Source organism: Empidonax traillii, unplaced genomic scaffold, assembly GCF_003031625.1.
Source record: "Empidonax traillii isolate 1590-97213 ecotype Southwest subspecies unplaced genomic scaffold, ASM303162v1 scaffold65:size4453928, whole genome shotgun sequence".
Lineage (NCBI taxonomy): Eukaryota > Metazoa > Chordata > Aves > Passeriformes > Tyrannidae > Empidonax > Empidonax traillii.
The window spans coordinates 1581937-1601337 of NW_020955258.1; the positions used below are offsets into that span (position 1 = coordinate 1581937).

Below are 19401 nucleotides of genomic sequence, written 5' to 3' on the forward strand. Positions count from 1 at the left end.
TTTTGCCTTTTATTATGCAAAAAAAAAATTGTTGTTTTGGGTAGACCAGGTGTGCCTGTCATCACTGCTCTGGTTGATTTAAGTAACCACAGAGTCTTTTCAGTTATGAAATTTTTCTCAGGAATGATACTGCTAACTAAAACTTTGCTCAGTCAAAGTGCAGTTGATGACAGAACTGGCCGAAGGAAAACAGTCAGGCTACAGACAGCTTTTTGTCAACCTAGAAAACAACGTGTACAGAGGTGAAAGCCAGCCCTGGAATCGCCAGCTTTCCACTGAAGGTGACACATGCCTCGAGTGCAGGCTAACACCGAGCGAGCTGCATAATGCTTGCGGTGCTCGTCCACACTGCTGCCTGGTCGCCTGCTTGCAGCTCAGGCTCAAAACATAGAGGCTGTGCTGAGGGAGTGCCCAGCTCTGGGCACCTGCTGGTGGATTGGGCTGTAGCACGTTGATGAAGGAGAGCTTTTATCCATGTTGAGCACGCTCAGGCTCTGCCACTCCAGAGCTCAGTCTAAGTTTGTCTGAGCACATGCTTGCATGTAAGCTCTGGGGATGCTCGGCATGTTTTGATTTATGAACAGGCTTGGAAGTGCACTTGACTGCCCGTGTAGGCATACCCGATGCATTGTATTCTTAAGATTGACCTCGTTTTGAGAGTCACCTGTGTTGACACTCAACTACTGTTGCCCTTGGCTCTGTTGCAGGGTGTTGTAATATTTACATGGTAGCAGCACACAGCACCTCTCATTACAATTAAGACCCTGTGAAGTAAACCAGAATCCTGTTACTGCAGTCACACCTTCACCTGTCATTGACATCTATTCTGTGTCCCTGTGTAGAGTCCGGTAGTAGCGTGCACCCCATCTGGATCATGACACACACACGTGTGTTATAATTTTTCATCCTACTGTGCCACGTTCAGCTCAGTAATTGTGTTAAGTAACCACCCAAGACCAGGGCTTTGTCTCTAAACTCTTTTATGTTTTCTTTTCAGCACAAGCCAAGTGAGGCAGAGAGATGCAGAACCAACAACGTGTAGTGGGACTTTGAAGGGAGAGCAGTGCACTAACAAGGCCCTTCCATTCACCAGGCACTGTTTTCAGCGTATCCTCTTAAATCTTCTGGGGAATTGTGTTCAGGCGTGGAAGTTCTGTTTTAGGGCTTTTTTGTTTGTTTGTTTGTTTGTTAGACTTTTGCATTGACAGATAAGTTTTCACAAAGAAATACCTATTTGTTAGCGTGTCACTAACTACTTTGCTTTTAACTTGGTCTGGGTGATTTGGGTCTGTTGACAGTGAAGTTAAGTAGTTTACCACTGATATCTTTTATAGTAACATCATTTTACTCTGTAAGCTGTGTTTGGTAGATGCAAGAAACTTGTACAAAAATGATCATCTTTCACGATGACTTGGTACAAACCACGTGGCTTTCAGATTCTTGGTTTTCATGCAGTTCTTGGTAGGTTCCAATAGACTGTCTTCCTATGATGGTGTTATTGGAACAGAGTTTTATACATAGTATAAAAAGATGGCTTACACTGACTGGAAAGATGGAAATCAATCTTTGCATTGTTCAAAGCAGCAGAATAGAAGGGGTCACAGAACCTCAGAAGGGGTCACAGAACCAACCTCATAGTCTAGATGAGGAAGGATTCCCAGTGCTTGGAATTTCAAGCAAAGCTTGAAAAGGATGTTAAGAGTCTATGGATAAAGATCACAGAAAGAAGAAAGCACATTATAAGTGAGATTTGGTTCTGAAGACTATAAACAGGCAGACTTATGACCTGTAATACTTAAAAATTCTTCAGACTTTGTCTTTTTTGCTTTATCTGAAGAATTATTGGTGCTTTTTTTGGAGTGACTTCTTTTGTTGAAGCTTTTGGTTTTGGTATTTTAAGTGACTAGTGCTGATCTGTTCCAATTACCATCAGACTGCAGCACCTTTTCAATCTTTTTGTTTTGCTGATGCCTTGTTTATCTTGGTTGACTTTTTTCAGGCCCCTTAAAAGTGGTCAGCAGAGCAGTTCAAAATCTCTGTATGAGAGAGCACCATGGTGTGCAGTTGTCTTTGGGATTTGCCTCATGATTCGAATGGTTTGATTTTTTTGTTTAAGTCATCTTGCTTACTGATGTGTGTAAAGCAGAGAAGTCAAGGGTAGTGATTTTGAATTTATGCCATTTTTTTCTCTCTGCATTTTCTTCTCAGTGGAAACAGTTTCTCCTAAAATGAACACGCTCTTGGTTCTGATCCATCTGTCCAAGTCTGTTATCTGGACTGTTCTGCAAGTTTTTCATTTTCTTTGTCCTTTTTTTTGGTTTTTTTGGGTTTGTGTTTTAACATTTTAAGAACATATATAGTGATGTTGAAGTCTGAGAACTGTTCAAGATGGAAGGAGTGCTTCTAATGTTGTTTGAAAAAAAAAGCACAGTGAGCTATCTGTTTGATTTTGCTGTAAGTCTAGAAACATTTTCACTCCTGCAAGGGGTTTTTCTGAAGAAAATCTCAGCAAACTTACGTTTGGATTTATTTGACCTTTCTGTCTGATTGCACATCTTTTTTTCAGAGGAGCAGGAAGGATCTTGAAACTTCTTTTTCTGTGCTCTAAAGATAAATGCCAAGAATGTACCTTAAAAGATTGAATTAAGAAATACTCTTTCTTTAATGTTTCAGTATGGATTGTCATTAGTCTGTAAGGAAATAGTCCTGTTGACTACACTGTTCCAACTGCTACTATTGATCTATTGATTAAGACTCCAGGAAAAGGCTTCTTTTTGCTAAGAACTCATTAGTGAAATGGCTGCTTTTATAAAACTATCTCAGTATATAATAAAATCATTAGGGATTCTGCATGAATGCAACTTTTTCACTTTAAAAGTTGGGTTTGAGGCTTACCTAGCTTTGAACTTGAATAGCAAAGTTAAGGTACTCATAAAAAATAGCATCTATGGACAGATAGAGTTGAAGGCTCTGATCTTTATCAGATTGATAAATCAAAGGGCGTTCCTCCATCATTGTCTCGTGTTATTCCTGATGCAGAAATGCACAGATATCTTATTGAACCGTTCTCAGCAGCTCTTCTCAAGTTGCACAGCCAAGTTTGCAGATGGTCAACAGTGCTCTGTGCCAGTTTTTGACATTACACATCAGACACCTCTGTGTGAAGAACATGCCAAAAAAATGGTAAGTACAAAGGCAAAACTGTATTTATTTGTGTATTGGGATGATCAGGAATTTTAACTCCAGTCTTTCTATGTGCTCTTCCTTGACAACTAGCAAGTTTATGAACTTAAGAGCTCATATCATGTTATCTCAAGTTGAGAGAATACAGAAATTAAGTTGATGCCCTGTGCTCTCCTTTTATGCCTCCTATCTTCCAGAGAAAAACCTTAAGGATAATTCACAAACCTGCTTCTGTCTTACCCCTCCTTCAAGGTGTCTTGTCTCACTTCAATTAGGTGTAAAACTGCCTTTTTTTGTTTGTTTGTTTGTTTGTCAGGGTTTTTTTCTTATGTTGTTTGGTTATTGTGAGGATTTTGTTATTGCTTTTGTCCAACCTCTCCAATAGTTGTGAATTATGGAGTTTTTTTGATTAAAATGTGAGAGTTTGTGCTACACAGATTTGTATGGGATTTTCCCCTTCTTCCAGGCCATCTTCAGTGTCTCAGGGATTACTTCTGTAGCAAATACAATCCTCTGCCATTCCCAATATGATGGCAGCTGAAGACTGATGATGGTTTGATTTATTTTTCAATTGGTCAGCGATTTCTGTTCAGAAGCAACAAGGCCATAGTTGTTTACCCACATCCTTACCCGAGTCCAAGAGTATTAAATCCATTTCCTCAGTGCTGTCCCTCTGTTATGGCAGTGGACAGTTGAAGATCCTGGCTTCGCTGCTGCAGACTATTTGCATTAACACCATCTCATAATAGTGTTTGGTCTTTTCTTTAATACTTTGAAGAGCGCTGCTAAGGCTTACAGTTTTGCACTAGTTTAGTTAGGTTTTGCTGTGATAATTTTTAAAGTGATACTACATGTATGATAAATCTCGTGTTTAGCATACCTCAAAATTTGGTCTGCGTTATTTTTGCCATTGGGATCAGTGGGGAAGGAAGCAGATCAAGTTTTATAGCTGTGCCTGGGTGTAAGTTAGCAGTCTCTCTTACATTACATGTGAATGTCTGTGGAATGGCCAGGGTGAAAAAAACAAGGCCAGTAATAACTGTTATAAATATGCTCTCCTTGCTGTTGTTTTGCTCCCAAAGGATAATTTCTTGAGAGGAGACAGCTCCCGTAAAGTTCAGCACCAGCAGCAGAGGAAACCCAGGAAAAAAACGAAGCCACCTGCACTTACCAAAAAACACAAGAAGAAGAGAAGACGAGGCCCACGCCGGCCCCAGAAACCCATTCCTCCTGCAGTGCCCCAAGGGAACCTCACCATGCCTCCCAGTGTCTCACTGCCAGTAGAGATACCCCACATACGGTCAGTGGTAGCCCTGCCCCAGTTTCCCACTGTGGCTTTGAGTGTTGTTAATGAGCACCGGAGAAAGGTGTGATTTTGCTGTGCTGATCAGCATCTGGAGCAGGGTTAGAAATTGCATCTACAGTGACTGTTGAAAAAAAACTTTAGGTCATTTTGGATTTGAGCAATGATTGGGTCTGATGGGTAAAATCTTCTGACCCTGATGTCACATCTTACGTATTTAGTGATAGGCTAAGCTTCCTAAAAAAACTTCCTAAATGCATTTTTGCCAAGATGATGGGGTAAAAAAATGTGGGGAAACATCTGTCCTAGATGGATATGCATTCATAGTTGTCCTTTGGAGGAACCAGAGTTGAACACCAGGGACTGATGTTACTTTCTGTTCAGGAGCCCCTCCACACCAGAGCTGAGTGCTGATGAGCTGCCTGATGATATCGCCAACGAAATCACAGACATTCCACATGACTTGGAATTGAATCAGGAGGACTTCTCTGATGTCCTGCCGCGGCTGCCCGATGACTTGCAAGATTTTGATTTCTTTGAAGGTACCGTTTTATTTTATGCTAGCATGAACACAGTCAGTGAACTGAAGAAGTGAGTGTTTCTAAACTGCATTTTGGGGAGTTGCTTCCTTTCTTATTATAAGTTCTAGAGAAGGAAGTGCGCATTTGGTCTGTTGTTCGTGAGCTCTGAAGTAAAGCAGACTTTAAGAAGGCTGTGTATAGTTCTCTGCTTGCTCATATAATTGCTACTTTGAAAATCCTAATTGGTTTAGTATTTTAATAATTCATTTTACAGTTTTACTGCCTGTCAGTGTTACAGTTTAATCAAGAGTATTCACAGTAATGGCATCTTTCTGCCATTGAGTGGGGCTGGAATCACAGTCAGTATTGGCCTTTGATAAAAAGAGAAGAGAGTGAGAATAAAATTTTTAAATACTGAAACTAGCTTTTGATCAGAACTGTGCCTGAATTTCTGTATTCTAAAGCTCAGAACCTATCACATACAACAAAGAAACTAGAACAGCCTGGAGTTGGGTATGTGATTTCTTTGGTCATTTTCTGATATAACATGACATCAGACTGTGTTTGAGTCAAAATTAACCTAAATTGTACTATCTGTGTAAATTTTAGGTTCAGGCTGTAATATTGGTGAGTAGAGAGGGATTTGTGGACCATTTCTGTTATTGCAGCATTGAAGAAAATCTTACTAGACTTAAAGTAAAAATGCTTAAGTAAGTTTAAGAGGCATCTCCCATTGTAGTATGTGGAAAAGGAGGGTGGAGAGGGGGAGTTCCATTGAAGAGGAAGGTATAATTTCTTGGTTTTCTTACCTTGCTTACCTAGTGAAGACTGATGAATAATATTTTCTGTGTACTGCAAGCAATGCTGGAAGGTTATCATACACTGCAGCTCTGTACTGAACTGTCTATACATCTGCATTCTTAGAGTGCCAGTGCCAGGCTCACCTGAGAGGTGAGTGCTAACTAATCGTGTCCCTGTTTGTACAGGTAAAAATGGAGATCTCCTTCCAACTACAGAAGAGGCTGAAGAACTGGAACGGGCCCTACAGGCTGTAACTTCTCTTGAGTGCCTGAGTACCATTGGAGTACTTACACAGACAGATGGTGTGCCAGTTCAGGAGCTGTCAGATAGAGCGATAGGGGTGTTCTCTACAGGTGCTGGAGCTCCAGGAATGCAGTCCTTGAGTCGAGAGGTTAACACGGATCTGGGGGAGCTGTTGAATGGGCGTATAGTACACGATAATTTCTCCGGTCTGGAGCTGGATGAGAACTTGCTCCGTTCTGCTACCTTGTCCAACCCACCTACGCCCCTGGCAGGGCAGATCCAGGGGCAGTTCTCAGCCCCAGCCAACGTTGGCCTTACTTCTGCCGCTCTGATAAGCCAGAGTGGCCTTGGGGAGAGAGCCTTCCCGGGACAGTTTCATGGACTTCATGATGGCAGCCATGCCTCCCAGAGGCCCCACCCTGCCCAGCTGCTGAGCAAGGCAGATGACCTGATCACCTCACGACAGCAATACAGCAGTGACCATTCACACTCCTCACCCCATGGAAGCCATTACGATAGTGAGCATGTGCCGTCTCCCTACAGTGACCATATCACATCCCCTCACACCACATCCTTCTCTGGTGATAACTTGGCAGCTACCTTCTCAGCAGAGATGCCCATGATGGCACAGCACTTGCTCCCAACTCAGCTGGATGTGCCACTTAGTGGGGTGGTCAACCCCAGAACTCACTGGGGAAATCTTCCTGTCAATCTTGGGGACCCCTCTCCGTTTAGCAACCTTCTTGGTGCAGATGGACACCTCCTGTCCACCTCCCTGTCCACACCACCTACCACCTCGCACTCAGAGACCACACAGCCTGCCTTCGCCACTGTGACCCCCAACAGCTCCAGTGTGCTTCCGGGGTTACCGCAGACCAGTTTTAGTGGCATGGGTCCTGCCTCTGCTGAACTCATGGGCTCCACCTCCCCTAAACAACAGCTCCCTCAGTTCAGCGCAGCCTTTGGGCACCAGCTGAGCTCCCACAGTGGCATTCCCAAGGACCTGCAGCCCAGCCACAGCTCCATAGCTCCTCCCACGGGCTTCGCAGTGACCGGTGCCACCGCTACCAGTACCAATAACGCATCCGCGCCCTTCACCACCTCCAACTGAGCTTGTCTGCCTGGCTCCATGCAGGTAGATGGGGGACCTGTATTTTCTATATTTTCTTTTTTCCTTTTTCTTTAATTTTTCTGTCCTCTCTTCCTTCCCTGTTTTTTAGGAGGGGGTTGAGAAGAAAACCCCTGCTTCAGTACTGACCAGGGTTAGCCCTTTGTGAACCTTGCTGTAGCGTTCACATGTGCTTGTTATGCACTGGTGCTCATTTATTGCAGGCAGGTTCACCATTCCCCAATAATTCCTTAAGGATACAGCACAGTTACTGGATGTAATCGATCTTAGCAGTAAGACCTAGAAATGGGAAGATACCTCAGATCATTGATGCATGTTACTGTTCCCTAGGGTTCGGATCAGTGCTTGCCATCCCATTAGCATCTGGTAGAAAGTTTTCCAGTGGGCAGAAGTCTCTCGATTTATTTATTTTATTTTTAATTTACTTTTTTTCCAAAGGTAGCATCTGGCATGGAAAACTTGGCCGCACACATTGATTTGAGAATGGTGTGCTGAAGTCCTAAATCAAGATCGTGGTTCAAGGATGAGTTTGGCAGTTTTTTAAAATAGTCTCTTGACCTCCTCTGTGTGCGTGTGTATGTTTGGGGCACAGGGAGCAGAATTCCTTTTCTTCTTTTGGTGAAGAAGTGGGAGTTGTCCCCTTCCAGAACTGGTCACTGTTCTTAGTGCATGCTGATTTTGGGGTTTTTTTATTATCATGATTTGTAATTCATTGAGTAGCAAAGGGATCAGTTGACTGGTTGCCCATCAGTTTGAAGGCTGATACGAAGTTAGCCCAGGGAAAAAAAATGAAACAGGATCGATATAGACGATGGATTCGTGAAGATTCCTGTGCAGAAGTTCCCTTCCTTGCTGAATTACTGTGGCCTTGTAGCATTGATGGTTTGCCTTTTCAAGTGTGTCTTTGTCCAGAATTCTTTGCCTGACAGGCTAACAGGTATTTCCCAGCTGAAACTGGAAGAATTTGGTTGGTATTCTGCCCATACACACAAGTCTAGGTCAGACCCTTTGCAAGTTTCAAATGGATGCATTTCTCAAAATATGTCAAGCTAGGGAGACTTTCTTGGATAGTTTCTAATCCCCTGAGAGCCATATAGGTTTTTTGCCATGTGTAGGGTTTGATCCTCTGTTTGAGAAGCTGAATGTATGTAAGGAACTAGCAGGTATCTATCAGCAGTCATGGCTAACCAAAAGAGAAATCACTAAAGCAAAATAGGTAAGAATTCCTTCTGTCTGCAGGATGGTTTTGTTTGTACTGATCACCTGCTAAAGATAGTATTCAGATTCTTTGGTAGTAATTTCAGTTCCTAAAGAAAGGAGTCAGCTAAGTTTTAGATTTTTTTAAATTATTTTTGTTTTTTAATTTTACCTTTTTGAAACCAAGAGATAGCAGCAGCAGAAATTCTGAGGTGTTTACTTGCATCTTCTTAGCAAGAAGGAAACAAAAGACTTTGCTTGTAACTCTATAGGACTCAAATTTGCTACTGTACTCTGACTTTAAAAGTAGCTCTTATTTAATATAACAAGTCTCTACTCTTCTTGATTTGTTTCTGAGAGATGCAGAGGAGAGAAAATACAATATTCTTCATTTCAGTCTTTTACTATAGAAGATGGATTTCATTCTACCTTACAGGAAGAAGTCCTACCTACATGTATTGTAGTCTATTTCAGGAAATTAATAGATAACCAAGCACATGTAATAGGGACACCTAATAAGTTTTTGGAGCAAAGGATCGTTGAACAAAGTTTAGTTGCTATAGAAATTCATTTTGCAGTCAGGCACACACCAAAATCTGTGACTCAAACCTCTCCTTCCATCTTCCTAAGGAACAGAATTTAAATGCGATAGGTCTTGTGTCTTACTATTGTAGCAATCATACTATCCCTCTTTTCATGAAAGATCTGTCCTTTTTAAATATAAAAGAGCATGGATGATGCATATGTCCTTATCTGAAATTGCAAGTGTATGTGGGTGGAGGAAACAAAAATTATTTTCATGCTTCTGTTGTTACAAAGTCATTATTTCATACTTAGGTGAAATAGATCTTAATAATATAAGCCGAATATTTTTAAGTGGTGATTTAAATATGTTTGTAACATTTAAATGTTTTTAAATCACATAAAAAGTTTAATTGAAGCCTATGAAATCCTGCTTGTGATTGTCCTGCTGATTGAGGAATTGTGAATGAGGCAAATCTAACAAGGCTTTTATTTATTTTTGTATTATGTTACCCATACTTTGTTGAGGAGACAACTGTTTGATTTGCAAATGGTTTTTGTTGTGTCCATATACCTTCTTCAGTGTGTTCAGATGACTGAAAAGGAGTGGAGAACTAGTATACCAAATAGTTTATTCTTTAATCTTCTTGTGCATTCGAGGGTGTTAATTTCTGTACACTGGTTTCAGGACTTTGGTCTTGAAATGGTTCTTGTGCCCGTCAAACTAGGGCAGAGTATATTTGCCCCACATCACATTTCCCTTTCTTAGCAAATGCTGGGGGGAAGGAGAGGAGAGGAACTGAGAGCAAAGTTCTCCTTGGTCTCCTTGGTATAAATGACAAAGGAGCTTTTTCATCTAGGGTCATTTTGAGTTTGTACTGATCTAACTCAGAACAGAACCCAGCTCCTGATCTCTGTGTTGATCTAGAAGGGAATTTCAAAAGCTGTCAGAGGTATGCAGGTCTGTAATTCCCATTTGAAATCAATGGCTTTTTGTACCTGCATTTCTCTAAAGTAGCCTAGGATATCAACTCTCTTCCCCCACTTAGATTTCCATTTCTATATATCCCTTGATGACTCTTCCCAGAAAAGTGACTGCATAATATTTTTCAATGAGCAAACTAAGTTTGCAATAAATCTGCACTTTTAAAAATAAACTTCAGTTTGTATACATTTGAAATAGGAATCCCTCTGTCCTGTTTGACACAGTGTTCTGAAATGGGCCACCACACTTGCCTTTTCGTGGTTCACCTCCCATTTTTTCACTGCCACCAATGTCATGGTTACAGCCTAACAAGCAGTTACGGGTCCTGATCTTAGCTTTACAAGGTGGATCATTCCAGGTGGGCTTCTACACCCACACAGCCTGTTGACTTCAGTGCATCAGTGTCTTACTATTGGATGCAAGAGATCCAATTGAGGGGTAGGTGCAGTCAGAGATGTTTCATACCTCTTCCTCTGGGAAATACTGCACGTCTGGTTAAGGCAGTCCTCAAGGCTGTTACTTATGTGGTTCCCAAGTAGAATCCATGGTCCCTCACAAAGGTTTTGAGTATCAGCTCTTACAGCAATTAGCACTCTCATCACCCTTTCACCAAAGAGCCAGTGTAGCAATTTCAGTTCATTAATTTGAAACACTTAATACCTGTTGTACCCTTTACATATTAACAAATGGAACAAGTCTAGTTGAACCTAAAGGTTAATTTCTTTACATAAGATTTGAGTTTTAAAGAACTGAAAAAAAATTAGACATAGAATAGAATATGTAACATCACTTTTGGCAGTAATAGCACCTCAATTAGTCTTTGTACAAAAGTACTTAAGATGAATTTTTACAGTGTATGGAGGCTTATCAGGAACAGCTTCATGCTGGCCTGGTGTCTGAGGCATTCTTTACCCATAGGCTTTGATGTTTCCTTTCACCTGGAAAGACTTTACACCAACTTTGAGGGGAGCCCTATGTGCTTAGATAGCTCAAAGCTGATTTGTTCTTTGCCCTTGTAATTATTATGGTACAAAAAGATGTATGTGTGATGCAAGAAGATGGAAAAGATGCATAATTTTTTCCTCCCGCCTTCCAGTTCCTCCAGGTTCTTGCTTAGATCCATTCTCATTACAGTAGCATGCTTCTCTCTATGGTTGAGCACAAAGGCTTTAAATTGATAAAGCTGGGAGGTAGCACAGTTGCAGGTCTGCCTCAGGCACTGTGGAAAAGATGGCAAGAGCTAGATTTCCCACGGAAAATGGGGATTTGCAGTTCTCATTTGGAAAGCATTGGAAAGCCATGAGAAGCTTAGCACCTGCTAGGCAAAAATCAAAAAAAATTGTCAAAGGAGAGTAGCAAAGAAAAGCTAAGGGAATTGGCTTTTAAATTTTTAATTATCTTTTCTCAGAGGAAGATGACTATTGAAAACTGGGAAATTCTGTTGTAGGCAGTTAGGGACGGTGTGATGCCACTGGCTTTAGGTGTCAAGACAAAAGGCCTAGGATTGAACCTGCAAACCAGTAGCCAAATTCAGTTTGAAGCTTTGTTTTGCTGCAACCACATCTAAATACTGTCTGGGATTGAATCTGCTTGCCAGTAGAGTCCTACAAAAGTGTACAATAAACACTGAATAGGTGTCTTCCCTGAGAAGCTGGCCGTGATGGCTACCCACACTGCTTCTGAACACCAGCTCCCTGAGCTCCTGCAGCCTCCTTGCTGCTGCATTTCCCTGTAGCCATTGGCAGGCCTCCAAGGGTATTTCTCCTTCTCTTTGTGCTGCGCTGAGCTAAATCCACTCGTGAATTCTCCAACAGGATGAGCCTTTGGGCAGAGAGGAGGGATGCATTTTTAGAAGATCCAGCTACCTGTAAATTGCACCTTTCAAGACTTGAGGGACGCAGAGACAGTGGCAGGAGGTGCTTTCAGCAGACAAACAACCGAAAACTTACCTGCAGTGATTTTCTGCAGTGAGATGTTTGTGCGGCTGTCTGGGCAGCTTACCTGGTGGAACTGGTGTATTTTTGCTTTTGTGGTTTTCACGTGTGAAGGAGTTTCCTGTGCAAGATCCAGTGGTGGTAGAAACAGGAACTGAAGGAATAGTTTTGGGCTAATGTGCTGGTCAGATCTTTAGGTCTTTCTCATCTTCTGAACACAAGTTCTTTCTGATCTTTTGGTAATATTAAATAATGGGAATTTGTGGGCTACTTCTTGTACCTACTTTATTTCCTTTCACTCTACATTCTTCATCATTCTTGGTTCTATTTTCCCGTTCTCAGACACTTCTCCAGTGTAAGTAATGCCAACTGGTAAGTCTTCCGTAGCTCTAAGTGAATCTGACTGTAAAATGAAAAGGAGGAGAGATCACTGCAATTCATAACATACATTTTGGATGCTAGAATGACAGTGCAATAGATCAAAGTATTTCTCAGATCAGTGAGTAAGGAGATGTTTCACAGCATGCTAATATGTCATGAACTAGATGCTGAGGATACAACATTGATCACGGGAGTGCACACTCTAGCAGTAAATATACAGGTATTTTTAGCAAGAGTTTACCTTCTCAGAAGTTCCTATTCTTTTGAGAAGTGTGTCAGTAGAAAGTCACAAAGAAAAACTGAAATTATTCTTTCTTAATACGCACAAGCCCAAATAAAAGTAAGGAGAGTTGGTGAAAAAAATCTACATTTGTGTTTATTAAACTTAAAGTTGGACTTTAGGAGAGATCTGGTCATGAGAGACCTTAGCTCTTATCAGGAAAAGTTTTGGTCTTGTCTTTAAAAATAGACAAAAACACTGTTGTTGGGAAGAAAAGTTTGGTGGAGGAGAAGAAGTTAGAAAAGATGCATCTTAAAACTATTTTCTCTCTCATGTCTTCAGCCTCTTTTTTTTAAAAAACAACACAGTAGTGACTATTTGGGGAGCTTTTCCCTTTGCTCTTCTGGTGCTTCTCGTTGTTGAGTTCTTTGCTTTCCCCTGTTTTACTCTGCATTCACATATTCCTTCTCCAGCTACTGTGGAATAAGTTAAATGCAGTGGAAGCATGAAAGGAGAAAGAAGGTGCAGCTGTATGTTGACAGAAATAGTTGGAGAAGGCTTTCTTTATATGTCTCCTTGAAACAAGCGTTGGCACCTTTTCAGTCTACTCTAGGTCACAGAATTTGGTTTGGAAGTGAATAGGATGAAACTTGGGCTTTTGACCATAAAACTGTACTTACTTGCTGTAGAAAAATGCATTCTTCATACCCTTCCCCTTGCTAGTCCCCAAACACACACACAGTGAGATGTCCAGAGTGCCCGCGTGTCGACCGCATAGGCATGTTGAACTTGGTCCAGTAATGCTAATGTTTAACCTGCTTTCTGTCGTTGTCAGCTGGTGCCCACGGAGATGAACTCTGGATAGGTAACGTTCCCAGATACCTTCTGGAAAACTTTAACTTTGGTGCAGATTGCTCTGATGTAGCTAACTGCGATGGCGTTGGCTTCTACCTTGGAGTGGACTGATTTACCCTGAAATGACTCTCTAACCTGCGTCTTAAACAGTGTAGTTGGTTCTGGTGCAAATAGATTAATTCTGACGTGATGGACATTTTGATTCTCATGCAAAATAGCTACATCCTACCAGAAGGGGTTGAACCAGTTTCTCTGAACAGTGATGACCTTCACTGTACAGTTTTGGGTATGTCTCAGGGATTCCTTGTGGAAATAAGGGCAGTTAACAAAAAAAAAAAAAAAACAAACAAAAAAAACCACACACACACACACACAAAAAAAAAGAAAAAAAGAAAAAAAAATAAATAGTTTTAAGAAGTAAATAATAATTTAAGGTAGAGCGTCACCTAAGTGAGAGCGCAAGAAGGAGAAATCTTTGTTCAGTTTTATAGTCAACGATGTCTGGCTTAAGGACTCTTTCTCTTCTCGGGGCTCTCATCTCAAGTTCAACATACAGAATCTTTTTCATCACGCTCAGCTTTAAACTTTTTATTTAAAGATACCCTTCCCCAATGAGCTTTCAGAATACTTATTGTAGATTTTAAGAGAAATGGTATATTAATTTATGCTATTAACATCACCTCATAAATTATAAGTTTTATACTAAAGCTGTATTGAGTGTAATGAATTATGTTGCATATGTGTTTTTAATAGCTATAAAATTATATACAAGCTTTTTTGGAAAAACAAACTAGTGAAGCACCTTTTTACACTGGATCTTTGCCGTGTCAAGGTGTACAGCTATTCTTTGCTACCTTGCAGATATCTATATCTATATATAGATATATATATAAATAAAATAAAATGGTATCCTGTATCAACAAGTATAGAACTCTTTTTAACCCTTATATTACTGTTCCTATAACTCTTTTTAAAATTTGAGTGTTACATTCTGCAATAATTTATCCGTGGTTTGTACCTATGATTAGAAATTTAGTTACAGGGTAAATAGATCAAATTTTAAAAATCCAACTACTGTAGCTGGAAGTTGTGAACCAAGTTTGTAAGACCTTTTCTTTTTTTTTAATGTATTTATTTCCAGTTAGCTCTGTGAGTTGGAATTTAAAAAGTTGGAACATTAGGAATCTACAGTGTCTTATTCAGGAATTTTTCCCCTCCTTTCCTCACAAAGGAATTCCCACTGTGACTTATAAATAGAATTAGACTGCTTGTGTGCATGTATGTATTATATATACACACAAAAAAATATGCATTGGGGGGGGATGTATGTGCGATACGAATGTGTATATTGTATGTAGGTCATAGTTTTGTAAAGAGAAAAGTAGTTGAGAGGTGATGGAATGTATTGTAGAAATGTGATTATTTAGTAGGGGGTTGTTATGTCCTTACTGTTGTATAAATAACTGAAACTCTCTACTATATAATCTGCTGTTATAAGGCTAACTCTGATATCATGTCAATTTTTCTGTTTTTCAAATGAGTTGCATTGAGCCCTGTTTAAAATGCCATGAAAATACCAAGCTCCCAAAGACAGCCTTTAAATAAAACAAAGTGGGGAGGAGAAGTGATGGGAGAAATGAGTTTTTCAGGAGAAACTGAATGGGAAGGTTTGCAATGGGTGGGATGGGGAGGTGTGAAAATTGCTGTATCTTTGCAAATTAATACCTGAATCTCCTATGGTCTGACTCGGAAAATATTGTCCATCAGCGTACTTGTGTTTTCCAATTAGGTTGTAAGTTGTTTGTGGAGTGGTCTCCATTCCATAAAAGGGTCTTGTCTTCAAAATTATTTTTCTTTCATGAAGATCTTCTTTTTGCTGTTGTGGGATTACAGAACAAAATATGCATTAAATCCAGGGAGTTTCACTTGTTCTGTGAAATTCTGAATTTGATTGTGGCCACTTACCTGTTTTTTCCTAATTGGAGAAGGAAGATTTCCTTATGGGAGTTCTCACTTGAAATTGTGAGAAATCAGAAACATTCCTACAGATTGGCTTACTCTTCATACTGTTCTATTTAGGCTGGAGAAAGGAACTTAATTGTTATTTATTCATACAATATCACTTCTAATTATGATGATCCTGGTGACTTTTAAAACCTGTTTAGAAAAACAGAGCTTCCAATATTGCACAGAAATTTAGAAATTTTTTCAATTTTTTTATATACCCCTCCCTATCATTATGTTGATACCCCCCAGGCATCCCTCCCCCTTTCCTTCTCTCCACAATTTGTTTCTGGCACATATGCTTACAGGCAAAAGGGCAGGGAGGTGGAAGTTGTCAGAGGCCTTTCCTTCTGTTTTTTTGGTGGTAATGCGAATTAGGAGCATAAATCTTTATGTCTTTATGGGGAAGAATAGACCCATTTTTGTGTATACCTGTACAGAGAGATGTATCTGTATATGAGACAATGGTAGCACTTTGCTAAATGTGGACTTGCCCTCATGATGTACAATAAATACATATGAATGCAATCAGTCTAAATCTACATATAAGCGCATACAGATGTATAGATGGAATATACATTGTGTCACACACATGTGCATTAGTTGAAACATGAGGTCAGTGTGTGAGCTAAAGAGAGGGACTATCCACGTAACACGTGTAACAGGTAAGCCCTTGTGCCAGACGAGTTTTTGTTAATTCTTCTGAGGGACCTGGATGACTCAGTGACTGATCTGATCTTGGTCACCACTGCTTTGTGTTACCTCAGCCCTCACAGTGCAGTTTCCTTGGTATGTCTCTGTTTTATATTAAGACTTGTTTAGGCCTCTTGCAATGCCAACCTCTTCTGCTTCTCTGCTCCATTCCCTCCATTCCAGCTGCTCCTTGTCCCTGCATCTCTACAGTTTCTCTTGCTAGCAGCAATCAGCTTTAATGACACAATCCAACTCTGCTTATGCATTAGGGAAATTTTCTTGGTGACTGTAGTGGCAGCTGAATTGGGCCCTGAGCACCTGCTTGAATTTATGCAAAATTTCCCAGCTATTCAGTTGTGCTTCGGTACAACTGTGATTGATTTGCAGATGAATATAAACTTTTCATAGAACCTGATGCAAAGCTTCCTAGCATATTAAAAGGTTAACCCAGCATCATATTTAAATGGTCTAAATGAGGAAACTCTACCCACCAAAAATTATCTTTTCCAATTTTCAGCCCCAAGAAGAAAAAAGGAGTTGGGTTTGTGTTTCTCATAACACAGGCAGTACGCAGAAGGCAGCCCTGTGCTCTGAGCAGTGGGGTTGTCATCAGACATCAAGAGAAACACAGCTTATTACACTTTACCATAAACGAGATTTTAAAACGGTATACAGAGTTGACCATTAACGTGCTAGCACTTTGCATCTAATTGTGTATTGGGTGATCTTGCTTAGGCAAGTAAATTGTGGTTTTAAGTGTTTTATTTTCTGTTTTCTGGCTAAATGGAGCTTCTATATCCTTTTAGCAGAAAGCAGCTGTCAGCAACCTGCTCAGTCACATTTAAGCACTGTGTAACTTAGGCTTCAGTTTCAATGGAGAATGCTGCTCCAGTTCTGTCATCGAGCCATACCGGATTCCATGTTTTCAGGATGGCTATGAAACAGTTTTTCTTGGCCACAATTCAGCCGTGGAATCTTGTCTTCCTTGAATTTCTGTTAGGAAAAGGTAACTGGTGTACTGTTTCATCTGAGCTTTCATGCAATCATACATGATGATTTCTATAATACATATGTTGGGGCGTGTGTATGGGTATGTCTGTGTACTGGGTGTGTATAATGTATATTTATACACACACGTCTATTACGCTATTTCAGTTTATGTATGTGGAGAATGTACCTGCTGGTTATCTCCTGATATATACTCATGCGTACGTATATTAAATATGTATATAGAGTGTAGATGTCCTGCATATACATATGTATATGTAATGAACCTTGGTTGGCAATTTTTTTCCACACTTTTTTGCAAATTGCTGTCCCTTATGACTTATTTTCACTGAAGCTGCATTATATAGAAAATATGGAGAAATGTGTTATCAAAGTTTTATTTTAAAAAGGAGACTTTTAATTATCTAAAGCCATTTGTAATTGTCTTTTGAATTTTTACTAGGAGCATTGTTAGTCTTAAAAAGAAAAAAAAAAAAGAGAAAACAAAAAACCAAAAGCAAGCAGACAAGCCCTTACTCCCACCATTGTTTAGATGGACCTAAGAAAGAAATGAAAACACAAGTTTTTAAGTATTTATTTTCTTCAGGTGTTTCTGAGGCATACTGTAGTTGCATTCTGCCCCATCCCCCTTTTGTCCAATTATAATTAATGATTCATGGTTTCTTTTACACAGCTTTTTCCCTCATTACTTTCGTAAATCATTGTTCACCTCCTACATTCACTAGTACTGATATCACTAAGGAGATTTCATGTCCTTCTGTCCTTTTTAGGAGAAATGCCAGTGCATCACTATTGTGTTACATTTTAACATACTTTGTGGAGGATGGATGTTTTTATTGAAGATGTCTGTAACCAGTCTAACTTATTTAATGTGAGGAGCCTTCATTGGAATCTATCGTCTGTTTGTTTCCAACAAGTTTCTGCAACAGTTTTTTCACCAACATGTTAAATAATTCCCTTCTTATTTGATGGCTGAGGTTTTAGAATTTGGGTTTATTGTTGTGGGTTTGTCTTTTGGGTTTTTTTCCCCTTCAATTCCCAAAAATGTTTATCTGCAAGTGGAGCAAAACAGATGTCAGAAACTCAACCAATACCCTTTTTGCAGTTAAGGGTAGATATATTTATCCTAGAATTAATAAAAGAAGGTGGCAAATGGACAATCTGAAGTGCTTAGAGGGAACGCTCATTCTTTTTAAGGCTGTCTCCGAGAAGTTTGTGTTTGGTGTCATTTTAAAGGTAGCTTGATCATGCTTTGATATCAGAAACAGCCTTGTAACAAAGAGCCTCATACAGTTGTTCAGTCACTAGAGTTTAAAATGTAAACAAGTTGCAGTGGGAAAGCAAAGGTGAGGCAGTGTATTTTGAACCAGTGAATTGTAGCTTGCAAATGTACCTGATTTTGAAGTAACTGCATGGTAGCAAGGATTAGCAGTCTCTTACACCCCTTCCTTTTTCCCCTCTCATCCCTGACACGTGTTCAGCATACCGTACATTGGGAAAAATAAGCAACTTACTCCAGCAAAGCTAATCCACTTAATGACTGCTTAAAGGGAACATACAAACTTGCATTGCCGCAGCCCGTCTCATGGTATTAGCTGGAGGTCTAGCTAATACGCACAAAAAGCCCAGGCCAGGCGGCTGCTGCGGATGTGTCGCTTTTGGAGAGTGTTGTGCATGGAGATGCCCAAGAAGAAGGGTCCCTTCCTTCGGGGTCCCTGGCAGTGATGGCAACTCGCACTACTGCTTCTAGTGCTGGAGGCTCACGGACAGCATTCCAGGGGCGGGTAGGAAAGCTCGTGTTTGTACTTTCCCTTTAAATAGGAAAGGTTGGCTCACATGTTCCTCATACTTCTCAATGAATGTACTGTATTACCATTTAAAAAAAAAATCAATTAAATGATGATAGATTGGTCTCCTTTTGTTATCTGGTCCTTCTTTTATTTGTTTAAGGGTTTTTGTATACAAAAGTTTACATTTTTATGTATATTTTTCTTGTGTAAAAACTGATGTAATATGTGTATAAAACACTGTATGTATTATCTGTATATAGTGTGACAAAATGATTTTCTTTCTTTCTTTTGGATGTATTAATAAATCTTGCTGTGAAGTAGCTGTGTTTACTATGATGAAACCCTCTTCTCCAAGCCATTTTGCTAAGTCTAAGATGTATGGATATTGCCCAGGATGAAATATAATCCATAAAGTGATTTCTTTTTTCCTTTAAAACATATCCTAAGTACAGTTATTAAACTGTCCTTTGCTTAGATTGCTGTAGAGTCTGATTCTGCTCTTGCTTATTCTCTGTTACTTTGTAATAACATTAGCTAATTAGTTTTGCAATCAACTTGGGGTCTTCAGTCTCTGTCCTAATTCTAATTATAGTACTTTCTAGCTCTGGATCACTGGTCTGGAGACCAGATCC

General features: G+C 39.9%; 1 protein-coding gene across 6 annotated transcripts in view; it reads left to right on the forward strand.

The window, feature by feature from the left end:
• The window catches only part of INO80D (INO80 complex subunit D), a 45928-nt gene extending 26818 nt beyond the window's left edge, over positions 1–19110 (forward strand). For 4 of the 6 annotated variants that reach the window (XM_027880185.1, XM_027880180.1, XM_027880186.1 and 1 more), the window contains 6 exons: positions 998–1107; positions 3050–3183; positions 4266–4483; positions 4871–5028; positions 5994–7186; positions 13255–14896. In XM_027880185.1, the coding sequence (XP_027735986.1) occupies positions 998–1107; positions 3050–3183; positions 4266–4483; positions 4871–5028; positions 5994–7162 (1789 nt within the window). In that variant the 3' untranslated portion in view covers positions 7163–7186; positions 13255–14896. Of the gene's footprint in view, positions 1–997; positions 1108–3049; positions 3184–4265; positions 4484–4870; positions 5029–5993; positions 7187–7618; positions 11225–13254; positions 14897–17749 lie in introns of those variants that run through there. The other 2 variants (XM_027880181.1, XM_027880183.1) reach the window with 2 other exon arrangements.
• The last annotated feature ends 291 nt before the right edge of the window (positions 19111–19401 follow it).